Here is a 23424-nt window from a genome sequence, read left to right as displayed (position 1 = left end):
GTATCACTCATTACACAGGGGCTCCAGGCAAGGTCTGCCCTCCCACTGTCACACAGAGAGACAGGGAAATGAGCTGTAGCACTTTTATTGTTTCCTGACACTTCTGGTTTCCCTGTCTCCCCACCTGTGCCCAGGGTAAGGGCACACGCCTTCCAAGCTGTCCAAGGACACCTGCCTGGCCTGGTTCCATCCTCCTAGTTACCTGCAGAGGAATGACTCCATGTGGGGCTGGGGAGAGAGTGGGTACCACCTTCCTCTCCTCTGGCAGAGCCTGGGTACCCACACAGGAAGAGTTGGGCCCTTAGCCTCTGCCCTACCCTTTCTGGGCCTCTGTCAGGGCTGTGGGGGCAGGAAGATGGGGGTCAGTTAGGGGTGGGGCAAAGCATGGCATCTGAAGGGAATGCAGGGATTTGGGGTAAAGGGTGGGGCATCTCCTGTGTGGAAGAGGAAAGACATGGGACTAGCTTAGGAGCGCTCTGCCCAGGCTGATGTTGAACTTGCTGAGATGGGCAGAGGCCAGTTGCGCAGCAGAGAGTAGGGTGGGGGATGGGAGGTGGGGAGTGGGGGGGGGGGGAAGGGGGGCACAGACCAGGGATGGATAGGTGGGAAGGAGAGGAACTAACAGAAATGGTGGTGTTCAGGAGAGACAAATATGGTCCAGAGGCAGCAGGGAGTGAGATGCCCAGACAGGAAGGGGCAAGGGGTGTGGAAAAGTGGGAACAGCTGACTTGAACCAAGAGGTTCCTGTTGAGAACTCAGGGTCCCCTCCAATCCTCAGCCCAACACATCCCAGAACCGACTGCTACCTGAAGTCCTGGAAAGCCTCCCATAGGTGTGTCTTAGCCCACCAGCTCCCAGGCGCCCCCTCCTGCCCCTCTGACCTCTGCCCAGTTGGCTTTACTCACCCTCTACCAGCAGCCGTGTGTGGGCACTGTCCTGGCCGGCCTGGCAGCAGTAAGCGCCCTGGTCCTCAGGTCGCACGTCATGGATGACCAGGCTGTGGGTGGGGCCGTGGCTGCGCATCTCATACTTGTCTCCTGGGCACAGCTCAACCCCCTCCCGCAACCAGCACACGTGGCCCCCCAAGCGGGACACAGTCACCTCTAGCACCGCCCGGCGGCCCACCAGAACTGTCTTCTCGAGAGGGGGGCGGCGGCACATCTGGAGAGGCAATGCTGGGGATGAGGGGCGGGGGCTTAAGTTAATAGGGACACTCATGGCCTCCAGGAGGAGAGACGCAGCTTCCCTCCCTGCGGCCTCCACTCCTGGCCTCAGCCCTCCATGCCACCGGTCTGTTTTCTGTACCCCCAACCCAAAGTCCCTTCCCCAGGAAACACGCTGCCCTCCGTGACCTGCCCCAGGAGAGTCCCACGAGGAAAGGGGATGGGAGGGAGGGAGCATTCCTAGGACCAGCCGCTAGTCCGTCAGTCCCAGGGCAAGAGATGATGTCCCCTTCCCTGTCGCCTTAACCCCAGTTGCTTACCCTCCACCTCCAGTAGAGCCAAGGACTGGGCGGGTCCCGCCTGGAAGCGGACTTCACCGGCGTCCTCCGTGCGCAACTCGCTCAGCACGAGAATATGTTTCTTCCCTGGGGTGAGGGGGGCGCTAGCGAGGCTGAAGCCGCCTCTGAGGAGGGTTCGGGGATGTGGGTAGTGCCGGAGAAAGCCCCTGGGTCGGTTCGGACGCCTTAAATGTGCGCTAGGGTGGGCGGCACCGGGATGCGGAGGGGGAAGAGCGGCGGTCCAGGACTCAGAGCTGGGGGCGGGAGAAAGACCGGGGGGCGGGAGAAGGGCCGGGAGGCGGGGATCGCGGGGCGGGGTCCGTTCTGGCCGGAGGCGGGGCTTATCCTGGTGGGGCGGGGTCTGTCTGAGCCTGGGTCAGGACAGCAAGGGGCTAGAGAGGGTGGTGGAAAGGCGGCCAGACCTTCCTGTCGGATGCGGACGCGGCCTCCAGGTCTCAGGGGGCGGCCTCCGAGCTCCCAGCGCCCCGTGGTCTCGGCATCCGACACGGTGCACTCGAACGTGGCGCCGTCACCTTCGCGGGCGCTCACCGACCGGAGCTCCGAGAGTACAGCCACTGCGCGCTCTGGGGGGCGGAGTCCGGGGCTTGAGGTGGGGGCGGGGCGGGACAGACCACGCCCACTCCCCCAGTCTGTGGAAGCACCCAGGATCAGCCCCCGGGAAAGAACCGGTCCGCGACTCCGGTGTCCCAAGCAGTGCCCTGCCCCAGTATTGCCCCATACCCACCGCGCACTGTCAGGCGGACAGGCCCGACGCAGGCCGTTCCCACCGCGCAGCTGTAGGTCCCGGCGTCCGAGGGGCTGCAACGCCGCAGCTGAAGAAGGCGGCGCGTGCCGAGGGCCTGGAGCCGGAGCCGAGGGCTGGGGGTGAGCGCGCGCCCGTCCTAGAGGCGAGAGTTGCAGAGGGTCGAGGCGAGCCGGGCTGGGCACAGACGGCCCGGCCGCGGAAGGCGGCGGCGCCCTCTGTTGATACCAAGTGGTCTCTAGGCGCATTGATGTGTGTCTCATGTTCCCCAGGCTGGGTCCAGCTGTCCCACGCCTTTGGGGCCGCCCCAGGAACTTCTTAGAGAAGATGTCACCCTTTGGGGACGTTAGTGCCACGAAGGGGCACCACAGGCTCAGGAAGCCCAGGGCCAGATACCGACCACACAGGGTATGGGCGCGGATTCTGGACTTAGGCAAACCTGGACTCAAATATGGGCTACCCCTTTTGTCTGCCATTGGGCAGGTAACTTCTCCCCACTGAGCGTCAGTTTCTTCATAGATGATAACAAGACCTGCCTCCTAGGCTTGTAAGGATTAAAGGATTAAATGTAACGTCAATCTTGGCACACATCCACTCCATGCGTGTTAGTTGTTTCTGTTTGGGGCATTATTATTGTTATTATGCTGAAGTGGTTTGGGCTGGGTTCTGACCTTCTCCCAGGTAACATCAGCCAAGGTTTGGGAAAGCTCCCACTCAAATGTAGCTGTGTCGCCCTCTGTCACCTCTAGGTCCTGCGGCCCCCGCACAATGGTCACTGGGACCTCTGGGAGTGGGAGAGGGAGGACAATGCAGAGGAAGCAAGGGTAAGGGCAGGATGGGGACCCAGCTTGCAGGGACAAGGACACACTTAGGCACAAGCAGTCAATGGTGGACACATCTAGACAAGGTGATCAGTGGAGGCCATTGTGAGTGAGGGATGTGCTGGGACAAATCATCCAAGAAGGATGCTAAGGATACTGGTCAGTGGGGGACACAGAAGGGCCAGAGAGTCAGTGAGGCAGGAGCAGCCAGCTGAAAGTCACACTTAGAGGTGGTTAGTGGGGGACATGCTGGAGGCTAGGGGGGAATTGGAAAACTAGAGCAGAGATGTGAGTGGAGGCACCCACAGGTGGGCATGGTCAGTGAGTCATGCTTGGATGGAGTGGACAGTAGGAGACACTGGTCAGTGGGGGGCGCAATGAATTCAGGGAAGCCATGGGGGGCCCTAGAGCAGGCATGGTCAGTGGGGAACATGCTGGGACTTAAAACAAAAATGAGGGACAGTTAGGCAGAGTTGTTAGTGTAGTCACCCTTAGACAGGCACACTCAGTGGGCTGGAGGGACCGGAGTGGTCACAGGACACACTCAGGCAGGCGGGGGGGGGGTCACATGGGATTACTGAGTGGTCGGTGGGGCCACATGTAGGCAGGTAGACAGTAGAGACCACACTGGCATAGCCATGCTCACAGTGGCATGGTCAGTGGTTTGCAGGGCATGGGGCAGTCAGGGTCTACATGGGACTGGAGTGGTCAGAGGAACCACACTCAGGCAGTGCAGTCTGGGGCCACACAGGGCCAAAGGGTCAGGGGAGCCACACTCTTGCAGGGAGGTCAGTAAGGGCCACATTGGGACAAGCATGGTCAGTGGGGGCCACACGTGTAGAGGGGTCAGTAGTCACACCCAGGGGGTCAATAGGGCCACACGGATCACCAGGCAGGTTGTAGTCTTCGAGGCCACACCTCTCACAGTGAGTCTGGCTGCACAGCGCAGGGAATCCGCCGTGAAGGAGACGCAGCCCGAGTCGGCCAAGCCCAGTCCATTCAGTACCAGACAGTGAGTGTGGCCCTCCGCATGAATGTGGCACTTGGGTCCCGGCTGCAGCCGGATTCCACCTCGGGCCCACTCCCCAGTCACACCCTCCTGGGACAGCTCCAGCTGGAAGGTGGCACTGCCCCCCTCACTGACAGTCACATCTTCCAGAGGCCGCAGCACCTTCAGCTGCCTTGCTGGTGGGAGGAGGTGGGAGAGAGGGAGGATGAGGCCTCTAGCTCCGGCAGAGGCTGCAGGGGCTCACCCACCCCCGGCCCTGCCTGCACTTCCCAACACCCCACCTAAGGCCCTGGCAAAAGGAGTTCAGAACCAGAGTGCAGGTAGAAGGGAGCACAGCCAGCCAGACTTGGTGCAGGCGCCATATTGGGGTTAGGAGAGGAGGACACAGGAAAGGGGTGAGTATGGTTAGGGAGTTTTGGAGTCTGGGTGAGGGGTGCTGTGACACCAGAAGGAGCATGGAATTTGGAGTCAGACACACGGGGATTGGAACCTAGCTCTACCACATAGTTGGTGTGCTGTGTGATCTTTGGCAAACTGCTTGACCTCTCTAGGCTCTAGTTGTCCCAATTGTACAAAGTAAATAGCATTGGGACATGGGTTTATCGTGACAATGACATGAATGAAATAAATTAGGAGAGAATATGTATCACCAATGACAACCCTTCACCAAGCTCTGTGTAGACATTTTTCATGTTATCACAGTTAATGTGCCCAAAGACCCTCGAGGAAGGGATAAGCCCCATTTTTAAGGAGACTTGGCCCAGAGAAGTTAGGTAACTTGCACGAGGTTATCCAGGTAATAGAGGGCTTGAGCTTGGCACGGGCAGTGCGGGTGCTATTTGCCAGCCATCCCTGCTCTTAAATGGGCACGTGTATCCCTGGGGCACGTGACTGAAGGATAAGTGCGGCAAGTCTTTCTGGAATATAATATTTATGTTTATAGCAAATCCAACTTGGAAATATGAAATGGAATGCAAAATCCACATGGATTTCTAAGGTAACTAGAAAATATTAGAAAAAGAAAAGGTTTGCTTTGGGCAGGCTGCTGCAGGTTCCTCAGTGGTGAGGGGCACTTTGGTGGGGGTCTGAAGGGCTCTGGGACAGCCAGGAAGGGCTGTGCTGTGGGGCAGGTGATGTGTTAGGACAGGACAGGGCACTCACGCCTCACGCTGAGCCTGGCCAGGGTGCGATCGTGGTGGCTCTCACAGCCGTAGGTGCCCTGGTCAGCCAGTATGACACCGTGGATGAAGAGGCGGTGGATGTGGCCATCCTGGGCCATGGACAGGCGAGAGTCTTGGGGCAGGGGCTCCCCACCTCGCACCCAGCGCACGGCCCCGGCTGCACCCACTCGGCCTGTCTCCACCTCGAGGCAGATGTCCTGGCCTTCCTCTGCCCGCACGTCCTGCAGCCGCCGCAGGAACAGCAGCTCCGTCTCTGGCGGGGAAGAGGGAGGAGGCTTGGAGCCTGGTGGGGGCTGGAGGCTGGCCCCTGCGCCACCCTATTGGCCTGTCCCTAGCAGAAGGGCAAGGCTGTTGGAGTCAGGGCTGGGAGTACGGGTACAGGGAATAGAGCATTTCGTCTTCATCAGGACCAAACCTCGAACGTGGAGCCGGGCACTAGTGGCTGTGCTCCCAGCCTGTACAGTCACGGTCCCCGAGTCCCCCAGCTGGCAGCTTCGTAACGTCAGGGTGCGGCTTGAGCCATTCTGGGCCATCTCCAGCTGGGGCCCTGGAGTGACAACGGCCCCACTGCGCAGCCAGGTGACATCGGCATCTGGTGGGGAGACTTCACACCGGAATGTGGCATCATCGCCCTCATGGACAGTTAGTGGTGTCAGCTCTGAGACCAGCTTCACCGGTGGTGGCTCTGGAGGGTGGGGCCAGGCAGTGAGCTGGGCTGGGTCTGTCTCCCTCCCTCCTTTTCACCCCCTCCTCAGGGTATGGGCCCTCATTCCCCAGCTATTTAACAACCCTTTCGTGAGGAACTACTGTGCGTCAGCCATGGGGGTGTCTCAAAACACAAGATGCCAACTCCCTGCCACTCCTTTTGGCCAGCTCCTGTCAACCCTGGCCTGGCACCCCACCTCTCTGACTCCCTAGTAATAGCAGATCATTGGCCATGGACCCTATTTATAGCATTTGCTTGTCATGACGGGCCTATACGACCAGCACCGACCCCTCATTCCAGAGCTGGGGCTCAGAGAGGTGAAAAAACTTGGCCAGTGTCACACAACTACTGGGGCACAGAATCCAGGTTAGAACCTGGGGGGTCGACTCCAGAGCCCCTGCTTTTAACCACTGGGTGGGCTATGTCTCCTCCTATCTGAGGGTTTCTGGAAAAGGGAGCCCCCAAGCCCTCATCCACGTAATAGTCACGCATGCATTGGGTGGAACCAGAGGCAGCGAGGCAGGGGTGGAGGATGACTGGGCCCTAGAACGGTGGGGGGTGGCCCCTGGGGTGCCAGGACCCACACGGTGTGAGGGGTGCACTATTACCTTCCACGCTGACGAGGAAGATGCGGCTGTCCTGGGGTGCGTCGCACAGGTACTCCCCAGCGTCCCCGCTCCGTGCCCCCCGCACCCGCAGCACCTGCCTGGCCCCGGCCTGCTCCAGCTGCACCCGCCCCTGGCTCGCCAGTCGCTCCCCGTCCTTGTACCAGCGCACAGGGCCCCCCGGCCCAGAGAGGTGCACCACCAGCTCTAGGTCCCCGCCTGGGGTGCTTCGAACCCTCGTCTGGGCTGCCTCGGGGGCCACCACCCGCACAGGGGGCTCTGTGGGGTCAGAGCTGGGGGTCACTGGGAGGAGAGGCTGGAGGCTATGAGGGGGCAGTGGCAGGCAAAAGGGGGAAGGCACTGAGGGAGGTGGGGCAAGGGTTGGACAAGGTGTGCTCAAAAGCGGGGAAACCTATGGGTGTTGGGGTGCTTCTCTCAGGCATTCTGCCCAGACTATACTCACCGGCCACCTGGACAGTGAAGCTGACGCTCGGGGCTCCAGGGGCTGCCCCGGACTGGCAGGTGTAGAGGCCTGCGTGGGCAAGGCCTGCAGCCCGGATGCGGAGGACACGGCGAGGGCCCTCAGCGTGGAGCTCCAGGCCCTCGCCCTCCTGCACAGGCCTCCCATTGTGGCTCCAGAACACAGGGGCACCAGCCCGGGATAGTTCACAGCTCAGCACCACTGGCTCCCCAGGGGCCACACAGAGTGGGCTAGGGGCTGCCTCTGGGGCAAGGAAGTGCACTGGTGACTCTAGACAGAGAGAGGAGGGTGTCAGCCTGTGCTTGCCCTGCCTCCCTGCCCTGGGCTGGCCAGGAACACTCACCAGCCAGGCTGACGTTGAAGGTGATGGCTTCATCACGGGTCTCACACACATACTCCCCAGCGTCCTCAGGCTGGGCATGTGGCAGGGTCAAGGTGCGGGCGGGCCCCTCAGCACCCAACAGCAGGGCTTCTGATGCCTCCACCTCCAGCCCATCCTTGTACCAGCGCACCTGGGACCCAGCTGGAGCCACCTCACAGCGCAGTTCCACACGCCCTGGTGTCCCGAACTGTAGATCCAGGCAGCGGGCTGCTGGGTGCACAATCCTCTCTGGTGGGGCTGGTGGGGACAGAGAGAGGGGCACATGGGCTCGACCAGCTGACCTCTCCTGCCTCACCTGCCAGATTCTCAGCCCTCTCCCCTTGCAGCACAGCTCTAGGGAATGGTGCCAGGTGCAATCCCTGGGGCACCTGCCGTGTGCCAGGCACGGTGCTAAGCACACTGCAGTTCTGTTCTCACTTACCCCGACCGCCCCCCAGGAGGTGTGGAGCCGTCAGCTGCACTTTACAGATGAGGGCCTGAGGCCTCTTTAGAGGAAATTGACTTACCAAGATCACACAGAAAGAGGCAGACCTGGACTCACACCCGGATCCACTTGACCCAATGCAAACCCCACTCTACACCCACTCCCACTTCCTATACCCTTTCCCTGCTTTGCCTGCAACGCATTTATCACTTCCTGACAAACCATCTATTTTGCTTATTTTTGTCTGTCCACCCTCACTAGAGTGCAAGTTCCACGAAGGCAGGAGGTTTTGCCTTATTGGTTCACTACTATATCCCCAGCATCTAGAACACTGCAAGCATATAGTAGTTACTCAGTAAGTATTTGCTGAATGAATGAATGAATGAATGGTCATAAATGCTGGGTCCCCTCCCACCAGGCCTCTGGTCACTGTCCCAACCTGATTTGGGCAAGCAGGACTCTCTGAGGCTAAGAATAAGGGGACTAGAGAAGGGGAAAGGGGTGTGGGGGTGAGGAGTAGGGCTAATTGGGTGCCTGTCCCTCAGCCCCTTGCCTCTCTACCTCCCTGGGGTGCCCCAAAGACTGCCCACCTGTGACAGTGACAGTGAAGAAGGCTGAGTCGTCTCCGGCGTCACACACAAACTCGCCCCCATCTTCGGGCAGGGCTGCCGGCAGCACTAGGCGGCATCGTGGCCCGTCCCTCTCCAGCACCAGGGCCTCACTCTCCTCCACCTCGAGCCCGTCCTTGTACCAGCGCACAGGAGCATCCTCCCGGGACAGCTCACACATCAGCACCACACACTCCAAGGTCACGGCAATCAAGGTCACCTCATCCTGGGGGTATATGATCCGCACCGGGGGCTCTGCAGAGTGGGTGCAACCACAGGCTGTCACAAACTCACCGTCAGCCTTTCTGTCACCCACATGATAGTTAGGGTAAAAAGTGTAATTATAATAAACAACAATAGGTCCACACTCTGTTCTCTGAAATCCCTGGGGCCAGAGGTGTTACACAATCTGGAATGCTTTGGATTCCAGAAAGATGCGTTTATCATATACCACGTGCCTCCCTCAGCCCCCACTGGGGTACCCCCCATCATCGGTCACATTGACACTTCTGCGGAATAACATGTTACATTCACTCTAGGCAGGATACATTAAAAGATATGTCCATCTTATACATATAAAGATAGAGCTCTATTCACCCTAAGCAGGATAAAGAGTAGAAACAGCTACACAGTGGTCAAGCCCAGGTTTTCCTGAAATGACTTTGAATACCAAACTTGTAAAAAAAAACTTTTTAATTTTGAGAGTTTTTTGAATTTCAGAATTGTGGATACAGGAGGGTGGATCTCTAATAGCGAACATTTACGCACTGCTTCCTGAGGTTGCAGGAGACAGTCCTAAGCGCTAGACTTAATAACCCTCACAGCAATCCCAGGAGGTGGGTATTGCGTCATCTCCCATTTTCCAGGTGAGGGAACCCAGGCACAGAGTGATTAACTTCCTTGAGGTCGCAGCTGGCTACATCTACTCTAGGGCAGGAGGAAGAATTGCCATCTGTTAAAGGCAGGCTCAGACTCTGCAGGCAGTGGTAGGAATTCTAAGCCAAGGTTTGCAGGAACTCGGTAATGCTTTCTGCATCTGTGCATGAGAGTTGCCAACACCTGTCTGAGAGTTCCCCAGGGATGCTAAATGCTGGTTCTGGGAGCTCATCTCCAAGTGCTGCTCACTCCTCCACAGAAAGGGAGCCGTTGTCAATATTGGAGGTGACCAGTGCCTTTAGCCCAGGCCTGCCCACACACTCATGCTGGAGTGGACCCCCAGAATCTTCCAAGTTTCCAGGGGACTTTAGTGCTCCTTTAGCGTTTGGCCCCCTTGTGGCTGGGCTGAGGAACTGCTAGCTTCCCGGTTTTGTAGGGAGTGCGTGAGCAGATGCACCCACAAGCAGGCACTCAGCCTTCCGCCTTCATGGGGACTCCTGCCCTGGGCCCACACAACCCACCTTCCCCAAATGGGCTTGCTCTAAGAGGCTGGAGGATGCAGGCTGGTTTTCCAGGGCCCAGCAAGGCCAGGAGATTGCAGAGTCAGCTGCCCAAGGATTGGGGGAGGGGAGGGGGTGGTGGGTGAGCACAGGGTGCAGTGATGGTGGCTTGGGTGCCTGCATGGCCCTGGGACTTCAGCCTGGCATCAGACTTGGTTTGCTCTGGCCTGGAGGAGAGGTGGTGTTTGTGTGAACTTCCCTATGAGGAGTCTGGTATAGGCTGGAATTTGTGTGGCTGTGGCCATGATGTCTGGCCAGGACTGGGGGTGGGAGAGGGTGAAGGTGACTGGCTACAGGACAGAACACATGCAGAAGGCCTCTCTGGCATTGTGGCTTATGTGTGCCAGGCTGTACTATCTGGGGTGCAGGGAGGGGGAGCCCTAAGCAGCTCAGCCTGGGCTGGGGCAGGGAAGGAAAAAGGATGGCAGGTCTGTCCCAGCAGTAGGATGAGCACTCCATCGCAGCCATCTTCTGTGCCACCAGAGCTGCCTAGGCGGCCCTACGACCCCTGACCCCACACACACACTGAGATTGGCGCCATTAAGCCCTAGCCCCAGAGTCACTTCTGCAGTCGTCCTGTGCTTTCCCCCACCCCCGCCTTGAACATTCCCTTCCAACCTCCTGGCCACACCCACCCCACTCAGCTCAGCTCCTGCTCCAGTAACAGCTTTGAAGGAACTTCCTGCTCAGCCCCACCAGGACAGCAGCCCCCAGCCTCCGGCTCTCTATGGTGGCCCTCAGCAACCCACACCCTGAGACCCTGTCTGTCTGCGTGCTGCTGGCTCTTGTGTGTGGAATGGTGGCTTTCTCCAAGGCCCTCCCTGATCCGCCTGCTCTGCTCTCTTGAGCCCTCTGCCCTCACAGCACTTATCACCAGGTGTCACTGTATTTATTTGCACATTTATTAGTTTAACACAGGGGTCGCAAACTCAAATGCCCGCAGAGACCAGGTCGGTCAGGTCAGTGGCTGAAGGGTCGAGGTGAGGCATAAAGGAATGGCGGGGAGGCGCGAAGAGGAATGTGGGCCCCGGTTACGGGGCGCTGCTACTCAGTGCCAGCCGTTCGTCGCCACGGGGGGAAGCGTGACCAGAGCCGCCGGGTCTTCGGCTTTTTCAAGAGGACGCATAACTCCGGATTGTTATTTGAACTGTCCTGACTTTGGTAAGACTCTGCAGGCCAAACAAAGCACATGTACGGGCTGCGTGGGGCCCCGGGACTGCCCGTTTGCGACCCCTGGCTAACAGCTGCCTCCCCGCTAGACTGGCAGCTGAGAACTGGAATTGTCTGCGTTACTCACCAGTGACGCCCACCGCCTGGCCCAGAGAAAGTGCTCAGTAAATGAGCTGGTGGCACATGGCCAGTCCTGGCCTTGGGCATCAGGGAGGGGCCTTGGGCTCTTCCTGGCAGGAACCCCGGCACATGCACCCACAGCCCACACCGCCCTCTCCCCAGTGTGCTAGCAGGGGATGTGTGGCCAGCTCCCCTAGGGCTTGGGGCTGTCCTCTGGTGACCCTGAAGAGTTCGGGTGGACCCACACCTGTGACAGTGACAGTGAAGGAGGCCGACTCATCATCGATTTCACACAAGTACTCGCCGGAGTCCTCGAGCTGGACAGCGGGCAGCACTAGGCGGCGCACGGTGTCCTCCTTCTGCAGGAGAAGAGCAGGACTCTCCACCACTTCCTCGCCGTCCTTGGTCCAGCGCACCTCAGCCCACGGCCGGCACAGCTCGCAGGTCAGCACCACGCGCTCCAGGCGCACGGCTGCCACATACACCTTGCCGCTGGGGTACACGATCCACGAGGACACGTCTGGAGGACAGGGACAGCCACTGCTGGGCATGAGGGGCTGGGCCTGCAGTGCTCTGCTGCCCTCCCTGATCCAGGTCCTGTCCCTACTCATGGAAGCTAGGCTACGTGCTAAAGAAGAGGGACCTCCTTTGGACTGTGGCTCACAGCAGCTTAGGCAGTTACAGCTGGAGACACACAGTCCCCTGAATACAGCCGTCACAGCCAGCGAGACACACCCACAGTCACCAAAGCACATCAGACATTGTGCTGTGCAGCACAGTGGGGACCATGGTGACAGCCTCAGCTATAGAAACACTCCACATTCTCTGGGTTAGGACAGGGATAGTATGAAGGGTAAAACCGGGGAGGAGTTGGGTCCTCACGTGCAGCTGGGGTCTCCTGCAGGCCTCTGAGATCTTCTGACCCGGCTCATGCCTGGTACCACCTGCCCTAGACCCTGCCCTGCACCAGATTTGCATCTCCGAAGTTCCCCTTGGCAGGGGTCTTCAGGAGCGGAGAAGGCAGGGCTTCCCCCCAGGTGTAGCCATGACCGATGTGCTCATGGCAACCATTTCCTGAGTCTGACTAGATCTTGGGTGGAGGAGCAAGAGAGGAGATCCGATCAGCTAGGGTAAGGGCAGCAGTGGGAGCAGTGGCCCAGGAGTGAAAGTGTGACAGCTGCCCCAGTAGGTCTGTCCCACTGTGGCCTGTGACAGTTGCCCTGTCCCACCGTGACCCACCTGCCTGGTCCCCCACCTGTAATGGTGACGGTGAAGTAGGCACGCTCCTCTCCAGCGACGCACTGGAACTCGCCCCCGTCTGAGGGCTGGGCGGCAGGCAGCACCAGGCGGTGATGGGGCCCTTCACTTTCCAGCATCATTAAGTCGCTCTGCTCCACCTCCTGCCCGTCCTTGTACCAGCGCACTGGGGCGTCCTCTCGGTCCACCTCACACGTCAGCATGACGCACTCAGAGGTGATGGCATGTACAAACACATGCTCCCGGGGGTCCACAATGTGCACTGGGGGATCTGGGTGGGGAGCAGAGGTGGGGTCACAGAGACACCCCCCCCCACACAGGACATGAGCTCAAATAGGCTGTGTGATCACAGGTGGCTGGGTGGGGACATGGAGGGAGGGAGGCTCAGAGAATTGGTACAGTGGCAGCCACAGTTTGTCCGGGCTGAAGGGAGGTGACTATCACAAGCCACATAGGGCCATGCTTCCTGCTTCTATTGCAAGGAAGCCCCCAGGATGGGCAGGAGGTAGAGAATGACCTAATAAATGGCAACAGTGGGACAGCTGTTCCCTATATGTAGTTTGTTCCCTGTCACCAGGTAAATTCGGGTAGGGCCACAGACCTCCTGGCAATGGTGCTGGAAATAGGACTTCCACTCAAAGTGAGAAGATGAGTGGGCTCCGTGGCTCTCAGACTGCCCTCCCAGAGTCGGCACTTGGTGAACAAGGACCCCAAGGCTCCACCCTGGAGATTCTGGCTGTGGACAGTCCAGGTGGTGACCTGGGCATATGCATTTGTAACATACCATGGTCTGTCTCGTGAGAACCACGGGACCACTGCACTTAACGCTTCTGTTGAATTTGACCACCTAGGGTAGCTGGAGAAGCAAGAGCCCAGGTGTGACTCGGAGCTATGATGTTTGCTGGCTGTATGACAATGAGTGGGAGGTCACACAACCTCTTAGAGCCTCAGTTTCTTTATCTGTGAACTGCAAATTATATTGCCCCTCATCTAGTTGTGAAGATGAAATCAAAGTGTATATTGGACATACTTAGCCTAGTACTTGGCTCAGAGGAGCTGCCCAGGCAATGTCAGCTCCCATCTCTCCCCCTCATAATTGCATCTTGTTCCCCACCCAACCCAGCAGAGGGTATGTGGAGAGCAAGTGTGCTAGAAGGTTTCGGTGCTGAAACACGTCCCCGGCCTCACTAGGCTCTCCCTGGAAGGCACCTCCCCTCCAGCAGGCAGACCCAGGGGTAGGGCTTGCACGGCCCCCAGAAACAGCCTCCACTGGAGGAGTCCAGGCTAGCATGGTTCCTGACCTCGGACGGTGACATCGAAGAAGGCTGAGACCCCTTCCGTTCTGCACTCAAACTCGCCGCTGTCCCGCACCTCGGCCTCGGGCAGGATCAGGCGGTGTTTGCGCCCATCCACCTTCAGCACCAGTGACTCGCTTTCCTCCACCTTCTGCCCATCCTTGTACCAGGTGGCTGGGAAGTCTGCCCGTGAGAGCTCACAGGTCAGCACCACCCTCTCCGGGGTCGTGAAGGTCAATGACACCTTGTCCTGGGGGCTCAGGATGTGCACTGGGCTCTCTGCGTGGGGAGAAGCACAGATAAGCACCCCTCTCCAGCTGTGCTCGGTGTAGTGGTGGATGCATGGTTTGGGCTTACGCACCAACTCTTAAGAGCAGTGGTTTTGCTGTGCATAAGAATTCCTAGGGAGCCTGCTAAAAATGCAGAATTCTTAGACCCCCAATCGTGCAGCCTCCCCCCACCCCCTCCCCGCATAATTTTGATGTCCGGACCCAGATCACATTTTGGGAATGCTGCTCTGGTTGCCCTCTGCCTGCAGCGCTGGAAGCTATCACCTCAGGGCCCTGTGCTTGGGCGCCAACGGATTCCTTGACTGGCCTTACAGACTGCAGCAATGGTCAGATGGCAAATGCATGTTCCTTGAACTTTCAGCCCCTCATCCCCCATCGTCCCGGAGAGAAGCCTCATTTCCTCTCCTTCCCTGTTTCAGCAGGTGGCATAATAGGATTTGGAGCCAGACTGCCTGGGTTCATAATCCAGCACCATTGCTCATTAGCTTTGTGACTTTGGCCAAAACACTTAACCTCTCTGTGCCTCACTTTTCTATCTAGAAAAGGCGGATGACAAAACAACCTACCTTGCAAGGCTACTGAGAGGATTGTGTTAATCTTTGTAAAGTGATTAGGACTGCCTGGCATGTAGGAAGTTGCTATGACAATGGCAGCTATTAGATAATAGGGCAGGTGGGCTGTCAGGGACTAGTGGCCAGGGTCTGTCTCTCTCAAATGAAATGACACATGTGACAGAATTCTGTAAGCCACAATGCACGTCAGAGAATTGAGATACGATGCTGACAAGCTTGTACACAGGGGTTGAAATCGGCCTTCTGGACCTGAGCCCTCAATCTGAACCCATCGAGGATGGATGCTCCTTACAGATGTGAGAAACAGGAATAGCATCAGACTTTGGTGTCGCGACCCTATCTGCCCACCCAGGTCCCTACCAGCACCAACCTTGGATGGTGAGGGCGGCTGAGTCCTGCACACCAGGGCAGCTGAAGCCCACCAGGGCCCCACTGTCCTGGTGCTTGACTGCTTGTAGGATCAGTCTGTGCTGTAGTCCCTTCTGCTCCACACGGTACCGCAGGGCCCCAGGGGCCACCTGGCCCTCTGGCTCATTACTCTTGAGCTCTTCCCCATTAAGGAACCAGGTGCCCTGGATGATGGTGGAGAGATCAAGGGAGAAGACGGCATCTTCCCCGTCGTATACCTGCACATCCTCCAGACCTGCCACCAGGCGAGCTGTGGGCACTGAGGCAGGGACAGAGTGTAGCCATCAGAATGAGAAGGGATGGCAGAGGGCAGAGGCTCGCAGATGGAAGGCGTAGGAGAAGACAGGCACTGAGGGCACAGTAAGGGAAGAGGGGTGATGGGGGACACAACTTGGGGTGTGGCCACCGACGGGCAGGGTCTGGCGGGGCCGACTCACCGAGGTGAGCAGAACCATGGAACACAACGTGGGGACTGCGGCCGTGTTCGCTGACCGTGCAGACGCGGAAGCGGTAGTCACCCTCAGAGGGCACACAGTCCCCCGGCACCTCCACGGCTCCGGCCTTCTCAATGCTGAAGCACTGGATCCAGTCTTCGGAGCCCACCTCCTGCCGCTCCAGCCGGTAGATGAAAGGGGTCTCGGGAGCTGGCTCGGGAGGCTTCCAAGTCAACAGGACCGTGTTCTTGTGGCCCTTGAACATCTCTGCCAACACGGGGGGTCCCGGGGGACTGTGCTTGACGCCTGAGACCAAGGCAGGGATTGTGTTCCAGCCTTGCTCAGGCCTCCACAGCCCTTCCACCTTAAATCCACTTCACCAACTCGGCTCTGGCATCCGGTCACCCTCCCACCCTGACCCTCCTGTCCAGAGGCCTTCCTGCCCTCACATTTGACTCTCAGTAGGGTGGTGGTACGGGAGTTGCCCACGCTAAAGGTGACCTCTCCGGCATCTTCTCGGGTGACTCCTGGAAGGACCAGGGCATGCATGTGGCCGGAGCTGCTCTGGCAGGTGGCTGGCAGCTCCTCGCCATCTCGGCTCCAGTGCCCCTCAACCCCAGCCTCTCGCGTCTCCACCAGCAGCACTGCGTTCTCTCCCTCCAGGACGTCGAGCTTCCGCGGCAGCCGCTTCAGGATGGGCCCTGAGATGTGGACAGGAATCCATCAGCTGGGACTCTGAGCACCTCCCTCAGCCTCGGCCTCGGCCTCCTCTCCACTGGCCAGCCGACCTTTGACCGTCACGTTGGCCACGGTGCGCACCCGGCTCCGCATCTCGCACAGGTAGACACCGTCGTCGTCAGCCTTCAGCCTGTGGATGATGAGGCGCCGGACGGTGCCCTCTTCAATCTGCTCGTACTTGTGGCAGGGCAGCAGCCGTTGGTCCTCACGGAACCAGGCCGTGGGGATGCGGGCGTTGGGTACTTTACACTCCAGCACAGCAATCCCATGCTCCCTGCCCTCCACATCCTGCAGGGGCCTCGTGAACCGGAGGCGGGGCTCTGCAGAGACGGGAGAGACAAGAGAAGGCTCTGTCGAGGGGCCAGTCTGGGAGGAGGACTCCTATTTGCCTAGGGCCAGCAGGCATGTGGAATCACAGGAAAACCACCACAGGGGAAGTCAGATGGCCTAAATTCTCAACTAGCCCTGCACTCACTGAGCACATCACCTTGAGCAAGTCCATTGGAATACTGCTGGGCCGCAGTTTCCTTACTTGTAAACCGGGGAAAGGGAAGGAAGAGGATGGAGCAGAACAGTGATTTCCAAACTGTCCCTCAGAGGCACCCCATATATTCTGCAAGGGTCTGAGTTGATTTGAAAGTATTTTAGCTCTTTTCAAAACTGTATTTCAAAAAAAAAAATTGTTAGAAACAACCAGAACATTAACATGGGTTGCTGGAGAAGCAAGTTTTTTGTGGAGCTCTGGTAAGCTCCTCTTGCCTGTCCGCTGAGCTTTTCTTCCCAATGGGGCTCCAGCTCAGCAGTGGCCTGGACAGTTTGTGCAAATCGAACTGTACCAGTGAGGTCAGCACTGCAGCCCAGGTGCTACAAGTTTGATTTTGTGCCAGGCAGGGCTCAGGAGAAATTGCCAACTCTTTTTTCTCTGAGGGAAAAGTTGGGTAATAATTAGTGAAGGTGTAATCTCTTGAGTTGTGATGAATCCCTATTATGGAGTTTTAACTTCTAGTGTGAGTTTGGGATTTTTTTTCTCTTTGAATTTTCTGTTTATAAGTAATGTAAGCATTTATTAGATATTGCTGGTGATTCAACTTTGAAATATAAATTTTCTCTCCTTCACCTTCCTCTTCTTTCAAATCTGGGGAGCAGCTTAATAAAAGAATAGTCAGAAATTGCAGGACACTTGTTCTCCTCAAGTCTGCCTTTCCAGTGAAACAGTTGTTTCTCACGGTAATGTTTGCAGCAGGGCCTTCCCCACAGGCTTCAAAGACTAGACCTGCTATGAATGCAGCCTCCACTACAAATGTGTGTATTCAATAAAACAGCCCCGTTCTCACTGATAAGCTTTGTACGCATGTTATCAATTCAGACTTAGCAATTTACACCCACAAAATCTGTCTCATATATTGGGGCTCCAGATGTGAATGCAGTTGGGGAAGCTGGGTTAAAGTATCAATGAGAAGACTGAGAAGAGTTCTAGGGCCCTCAAGGTTTGTGTATCAGCCACTCCCTTAGTGGTTTTCCACCATCTCCCTCAGAATCACTTGGGGAGTTTGTTAAGAAGTTCCTGGTACCTTGGAGACCTACTAAATCCGGATCCCTGCAGGGTGGGAAGCAGCAAGAAACGGTATTTTAATATTCTTGCAAACCCTCCCCACCTCCAGTCTTCTGGGCAGTCCTCTGGGCACCTGGGCCGCTGGGGTACCTTTGACATGCAGCTGCACTGCACTGAGCGTCTGTCCCGCCGAGTTGCGCGCCGCGCACACGTAGAGCCCGCGGTCCTTGGCCTGGCAGTAGAGCACCTTGAGCACGAAGCCGCCATCGCGGTCTCGGTACATGAGGCGGCGGCGGTCGGGGAGCAGCGGGCGGCCCTCCCAGTGCCATTCGATCTCGGGCTCGGGCTTGCCCATCACATAGCAGCGGAACTTGGCGTGTTTGCCCTCGTTCACCCAGAAGGTCTTGGGCGCGCACTTGAGCGGCTCCACCACGGGCGCCGGGGCCTCCTCGGGGTCCTCGGGCGGGCTCTCGGGGGGCTGGTGCACCTGGAGCAGCGCGCCGGCCTGCGCGTGGCCGTGCGCGTTGCGGGCGTGGCACACGTAGACGCCCGAGTCGGGCAGCCGCGCCGCCAGGATGCGCAGCGCCAGGCTCGCGCCCGGGCCACCCTCGGCGCGGCCTGGCTCGAGCGCGAAGTGGCTGCTGTCCCACACTTCGTCCAGGGCCATCCCGTCCTTCTCCCAGTACAGCGTGGGCTCAGGGAGGCCCCCCACCTGGCACGTCAGCACCACCTCCTCCCCCCGCAGCACCCACTGGGACCGCGGCCCGGTCAGGAACACTGGGGCGCCCTCCCCGGCCCCCGGCGGCGGCGGCGGCAGCGGGCGCTCGGCGGGCTGGAGCTCCGGCTCGGGGGGCGGCGGCTCCAGCACGGTGACTGCGGCCGCCGCGTAGGCCTCGCCCGCCGCGTTGCGGGCGCGACACACGTAGACCCCCGCATCGGTGGGCAGCGCGCCGCTCAGCAGCAGGCCGTGCTCGGCGCCATCCGCGGGGAAGCTCAGGCGCTCCGACGCCGCCAGCTGCTGCCCGCCCTTCTCCCACACGACAGTGGGCGGCGGCTCCCCCAGGACCACGCACTTAAGCTCGGCCTCGGCGCCACTTACCACCCGCACAGGCCGCGGGAAGCGCAGGAAGCACGGGGGGCTCCCCTGATCCCCCGAGCCCGCCTTCATCGCGGCGGCCGCACACGGCCCGCAGCGGCGCGGGGGAAAGGCGGGCGGGCGGGCGGCGGGCGCGCCTAGGCCGGGATCCGCGGCGAGAGCCCTGAGGCGGGGCGCGTCGGGGACCCGGCGCGGGGACCAGCGGAGCTCTCCCCTGGCCGCCCGCTCCCGGCTCGCCTCCTTACCCTCGGCCCGAACCGCAGCTCTGCGGTGGCGGCGGCGGTTTCCGGGCCGGAGCCTAGAGCCCAGGGGGCAGTCCTTCCTGTCTGCCTTTGCAGTGAGGGGCCCCGCAGCCTCCTCCGCCCGTGGCCTAGCTTCCTGCTCTTAGGAGCCTCTCTTCCCAGCCCCCTCCCACAGCCTGGGCCTCTTTCCCCTCCTCCCTCCCACCTCCAGCCGCCAGGTCCCCAACCGCCCGCCAGGCTTGGGCCTGAGTGGCAGAGGCGCCTGCAGCTGCCAATCCCAAAAATATTCTCTGATGACACAGCTGGAGGACAAGAGCCCAGACTGGCTCTTTGGGCTAAGTATAGAGCAGGCAGGACCACCTGCCCCCCGCCCTAGCCCCAGTTCTTGCCCCAGCCACAGCCCTTCCCCCCATGGCTGTCCCAGCAGCTGCTTGACTGAAAGGGGCCCCAGAAGGCCTGAGGGGCTGGTGCACTCTGTCTCCCTGACAAATGACACTTTCAGGGGCTGGTCGACCCCAGCTTCCAGGCTCCTGTCCCACCTAATGTCACCTCTGTGCTGGGTACTGGGATGTGAGACCCACACACTGTGTGCATGTGCACGTGTGTGTAGGGGGAGGGGGGTTGCGTGTTTGTATGTGTAGGTCAGGTCATTTGGGGTGAAAACCCTCCTCAGCCCCCTCTCCTGCATTCCTGGCGGGAGTGGGAGATAAGGCTCAGGGCCACAGACATCTGCGTCAGAGATAGGAGGTCTCAATGCCATGGGCAGGGGCAAGTCAGACAGTGGGGCGTGGGAAGGCCTGGGCAAGACGGGTGAGAAGGGTAGAAGAGGGCGGGTATGGGATGGGGAGGGGAGAGTGGGGAGGCCCTGGGCAGACCCTCACAGAAGGGGTACAGGGCAGGGTGTGGGTTCCCCGCTGGCAGGGCCAGGTGAGCTATGGTGCCCGAGCTGCCGTTGCTGCTGCTCTTGCTGCTGGCCCCACAGGGCAGGCCCGGCTGCCACGAGCCAGAACTGGACCGGGAGCTAGTCCTGGCCAAGGTGAGGGCCCTGTTCCTGGATGCCTTGGGGCCCCCGGCAGTGACCGGGGAAGGTGGGGATCCTGGAGTCAGGCGTCTGCCCCGAAGACATGCCCTAGGGGGCTTCATTCGAAGGGGCTCTGAGCCCAAGGAGGAGGATGTTTCCCAGGCCATCCTTTTCCCAGCCACAGGTAACGAGGGTGGGGAACCGGCAGGGTGACTTTGAGAAGCAGCATGGTACAGCGTGGCTCGGGAGCCAGGCACACTTGGGTTTGAATCCCAGCCCTGCCACTCAGTAACTTTGCCACAATAGACCACTTACTAAACCTCTCTGAGCCTCTGTCTCCTCATCTGTAACACCGCCTCTCAGGATTAAGTGAGACGGTGAATTTAGAGTTCATGGCACATAGGAAGCATTTGGGAGGTATGCGTCTAGGAGACCAAGGGTCTCTAGAGAGAGATGTCTGGGCTTGGGCCCCTTCTTGCCATCTTTTCTCCTATCTCTGCCTCTGTTCCCTGCCCCAAATCCTGTTTCTTTAGCCACAGGTAACTGAGACTTGAGAAGATAACAGGGATGCAGGAAAAAGACGAGCTGGGAAACTCTCCCTGGAAACCAGTCTGCCTTCTCTGGAGTTCCTTTATGTGTGTCCCCACATTCCATTCTTAGAACAAATAAAGCCCTCTTCTGGGTGGGCTTGCTTGTCATCTGGCCCTCCTTTCTCCTACAGAGGACCCCTGCCTCCCTCGCTTCAGCCTCCTTGCAGCACAGTGGGTGGAAAGTATGGCTTTGGGATCAGGCAGAATCCCAGCCTGGCCACTTAGGAGTTGAATGTCACTTCACCTCAGTTTCATTATCTGCAAAATGGGTCAGTTGTGACTTTACAATGAGAGAAGCCATGTAATGGTATAGCCCCCATTGCCAGTCCTTTGACTCGTGCTGGTCCATGATTATTTGGTATAGTCTATGCGTATGTCAGGGTAAGGACGCCAGCCATACTGCTTTCTATTCTGAGTTACATCCCTCTTCCTTCTCTTCCTCCTCCTTCTCCTTTTCCTTCTCCTTTTCCCCCCTCCCCTTTTCTTTTTAATTTGGTGTTAACCTGTCTTTTTTAAATGGAATTATTTTAAAGAATTTATTATACAATGTTCCTGACATGCTAAAAGATATAAAGAATAATATAATAAACACCCATGTACACACCATTCAAGATACCATTTCACATTATTTGGTGAACAAACGTTTAACAGTTCTTGATGTTGTTGAGGGTGGAGAGTGACAGGGCCTTTTACACATTGCTAACGGGAATATTAATTGGTAAAACCACTTCAGAGAGAATTGGCAATGTCTTTTTTTAAAGCCCTTTAATGATGAAATAAAAAATGGGGAGCCTATGGAAGTTCCCCCCAAGACTCGGGAGAGTCCTTGTCTGGGAGGGGACTCAGCTGAGTGCCTGGCCCATCACCAGCGCTCGTGAATGGCAGCCACATCCCTCCTGGTGCGGAGGGGTCCCAGGTCCTGCTAGTAGGGCTGCCCTCTTCCTTCCCTTCTGTCTCCTGCAGGTGCCAGCTGTGAGGACGAGCCAGGTGCTGGAAAGCTGGCCCGGGAGGATGAGGAGGGACTCTTCACATATGTGTTCCGGCCATCCCAGCACACACGTAGCCGCCAGGTGACTTCAGCCCAGCTGTGGTTCCATACAGGGCTGGACAGGCAGGGTACAGCAGCGGCCTCCAATAGCTCTGGGCCTCTGTTAGGCCTTCTGGCACTGTCATCTGGGGGGCCCATGGCTGTGCCCATGTCCTTGGGCCAGGCCCCCCCTCGCTGGGCCGTGCTGCACCTGGCTGCCTCTGCCCTTCCTCTGCTCGCCCAACCTGTCCTGGTGCTGCTGCTGCGCTGTCCCCTGTGTTCCTGCTCAGCACGGCCTGAGGCCACACCCTTCCTGGTGGCCCATACCAGGGCCAGACCACCCAGTGGAGGGGACAGAGCCCGGCGCTCAACTCCCCCGATGCCCTGGCCTTGGTCTCCTGCTGCTCTGCGCCTGCTACAGAGGCCTCCGGAGGAACTGGCTGCCCACGCCAACTGCCACAGAGCAGCACTCAACATTTCCTTCCAGGAGTTGGGCTGGGATCGGTGGATCGTGCATCCTCCCAGTTTCATCTTCCACTACTGTCACGGTGGCTGCGGGCTGCCCGCCCCACCGGACTTGCCCCTGCCCATCTCTGGGGCTCCTCCTACCCCTGTCCAGCCCCTTTCCTTGGTGCCAGGGGCCCAGCCCTGCTGTGCTGCCCTCCCAGGGACCATGAGGCCCCTACGTGTCCGCACCACCTCAGATGGAGGTTACTCTTTCAAGTATGAGACGGTGCCCAACCTTCTCACGCAGCACTGTGCTTGTATCTAAGGGGGTCCTACTTCCTTATCCCGTGGCCGGTGACCAAGCCCCCACCATCATCAGCTGGGAGGAAGAGCAGAGCTTGGAAAATAGATGGTTCCCATTCCCGTCTCTTTCCACTTTTCTGCCTGAGGGCTCCCCTCCCCATCTCACCCCTGTCCCATGGGTAACATGTGACAATAAAGAACACAGTGCATATGACTTGGCATGCATTCTCGGCCTTCTCTGATATGGTCTTGGGGAGGTCTGGGCCCCGGGAGCATGGGATTGTGGGATCTCAGGTCACGCAGCTACATTTGACCGTGTTTATCTGGGGTCAAAAGCTGTAATTGGACGTATATCTGTCGGGACTCTGCAACACTGGGGGATGACACAGATGTACTCCAAGCTCCTCAGACAGACACTCTGGAGATGGAACCAGCCCTCCTGCAGGCGGAACCTGACATGTCACTCAGGCTTCTGCCCTCCACACGTAAAGGAGACTGCTGCATTCATAGTGTCTACATCCAAGGCAGCCGTAAGCCCTCTCCCCTGCCATTCTCTGCTCTAGCTGGTGGACACTTAGCCCAAGGTCGAACAATTTGTACCCTGGCTAGAGATTTTGGCTTTTGGAGTTCCACTGAGATAATCATTTGGAGCTGGTCAGATCTTGGGATCTCTTGGGAAATAAGGGAAAGATGTATGAGTTGGCAGGATCAGAAAGAAGTTGACAAGGGCAGAGAGCTGGTGCTCTGTTAAGGTCAGATGACCAGAAGGAAAACCTGAGGATTTCAATTTGCCATGGGACTTCATTGAATCTGTCTCAATGCAGACTCTGTGAGGCTTCGCTGTACTGGGATTCCAGTCCCTGAAATCCCTTGATGCCCACTGTATACATTTACATAACTGCTTAACTCAGTGCTTAACATTGTTGGGACAGTGGACAGAGTCAC

At 58.4% G+C, this 23424-nt stretch overlaps 2 protein-coding genes across 3 annotated transcripts; one reads left to right on the top strand and one right to left on the bottom strand.

The window, feature by feature from the left end:
• Positions 1-69: 69 nt before the first annotated feature.
• OBSL1 (obscurin like cytoskeletal adaptor 1) lies at positions 70-19235 on the bottom strand. 2 transcript variants are annotated; one of them, XM_069466894.1, is made up of 21 exons: positions 17904-19235; positions 16252-16521; positions 15913-16164; positions 15467-15769; positions 14992-15288; positions 13766-14038; positions 12463-12735; positions 11455-11727; positions 8464-8736; positions 7411-7686; positions 7050-7337; positions 6590-6865; positions 5691-5960; positions 5256-5528; positions 4004-4270; positions 2936-3048; positions 2247-2403; positions 1924-2085; positions 1484-1588; positions 906-1175; positions 70-202 (listed from the first exon to the last, which is right to left on the bottom strand). In XM_069466894.1, exons 1-21 carry the CDS (start codon positions 18919-18921, stop codon positions 195-197), a joined length of 5697 nt encoding a protein of 1898 aa, XP_069322995.1. In that variant the 5' UTR covers positions 18922-19235; the 3' UTR covers positions 70-194. The 2 variants fall into 2 exon arrangements, with proteins under 2 accessions (XP_069322995.1, XP_069322996.1); XM_069466895.1 differs by lacking the exons at positions 70-202; positions 906-1175; positions 1484-1588; ... (8 more) ...; positions 7411-7686; positions 8464-8736 and adding an exon at positions 10805-11086.
• Positions 19236-19960: 725 nt separating this feature from the next.
• On the top strand, positions 19961-22697 carry INHA (inhibin subunit alpha). The gene is made up of 2 exons (XM_069466893.1): positions 19961-20296; positions 21666-22697. The coding sequence occupies exons 1-2, from the start codon at positions 20026-20028 to the stop codon at positions 22499-22501; spliced, it is 1107 nt and encodes a 368-aa protein (XP_069322994.1). The 5' UTR covers positions 19961-20025; the 3' UTR covers positions 22502-22697.
• Positions 22698-23424: the final 727 nt, after the last annotated feature.

This window comes from Eulemur rufifrons, chromosome 1 (genome assembly GCF_041146395.1).
Source record: "Eulemur rufifrons isolate Redbay chromosome 1, OSU_ERuf_1, whole genome shotgun sequence".
Taxonomy (NCBI): Eukaryota; Metazoa; Chordata; class Mammalia; order Primates; family Lemuridae; genus Eulemur; species Eulemur rufifrons.
The sequence above is the reverse complement of the archived record's forward strand: the minus strand, read 5'-3'. Positions and strand labels throughout refer to the sequence as shown.

What these genes read in the sequence shown, in the direction of transcription:
- OBSL1 (XM_069466894.1), bottom strand. Translation starts at nt 18,921, where the DNA reads ATGAAGGCGGGCTCGGGGGATCAGGGGAGCCCCCCGTGCTTCCTGCGC. An exon ending in CTTCGATGTCACCGTCCGAG is followed by an intron (nt 12,736 to 13,765) that starts GTCAGGAACCAT and finishes CTCCCCACCCAG; the next exon opens with ATCCCCCAGTGCACATTGTG. An exon ending in CTTCACTGTCACTGTCACAG is followed by an intron (nt 7,687 to 8,463) that starts GTGGGCAGTCTT and finishes TGTCCCCACCAG; the next exon opens with CCCCACCAGAGAGGATTGTG.
- INHA (XM_069466893.1), top strand. Translation starts at nt 20,026, where the DNA reads ATGGTGCCCGAGCTGCCGTTGCTGCTGCTCTTGCTGCTGGCCCCACAG. An exon ending in CATCCTTTTCCCAGCCACAG is followed by an intron (nt 20,297 to 21,665) that starts GTAACGAGGGTG and finishes TGTCTCCTGCAG; the next exon opens with GTGCCAGCTGTGAGGACGAG.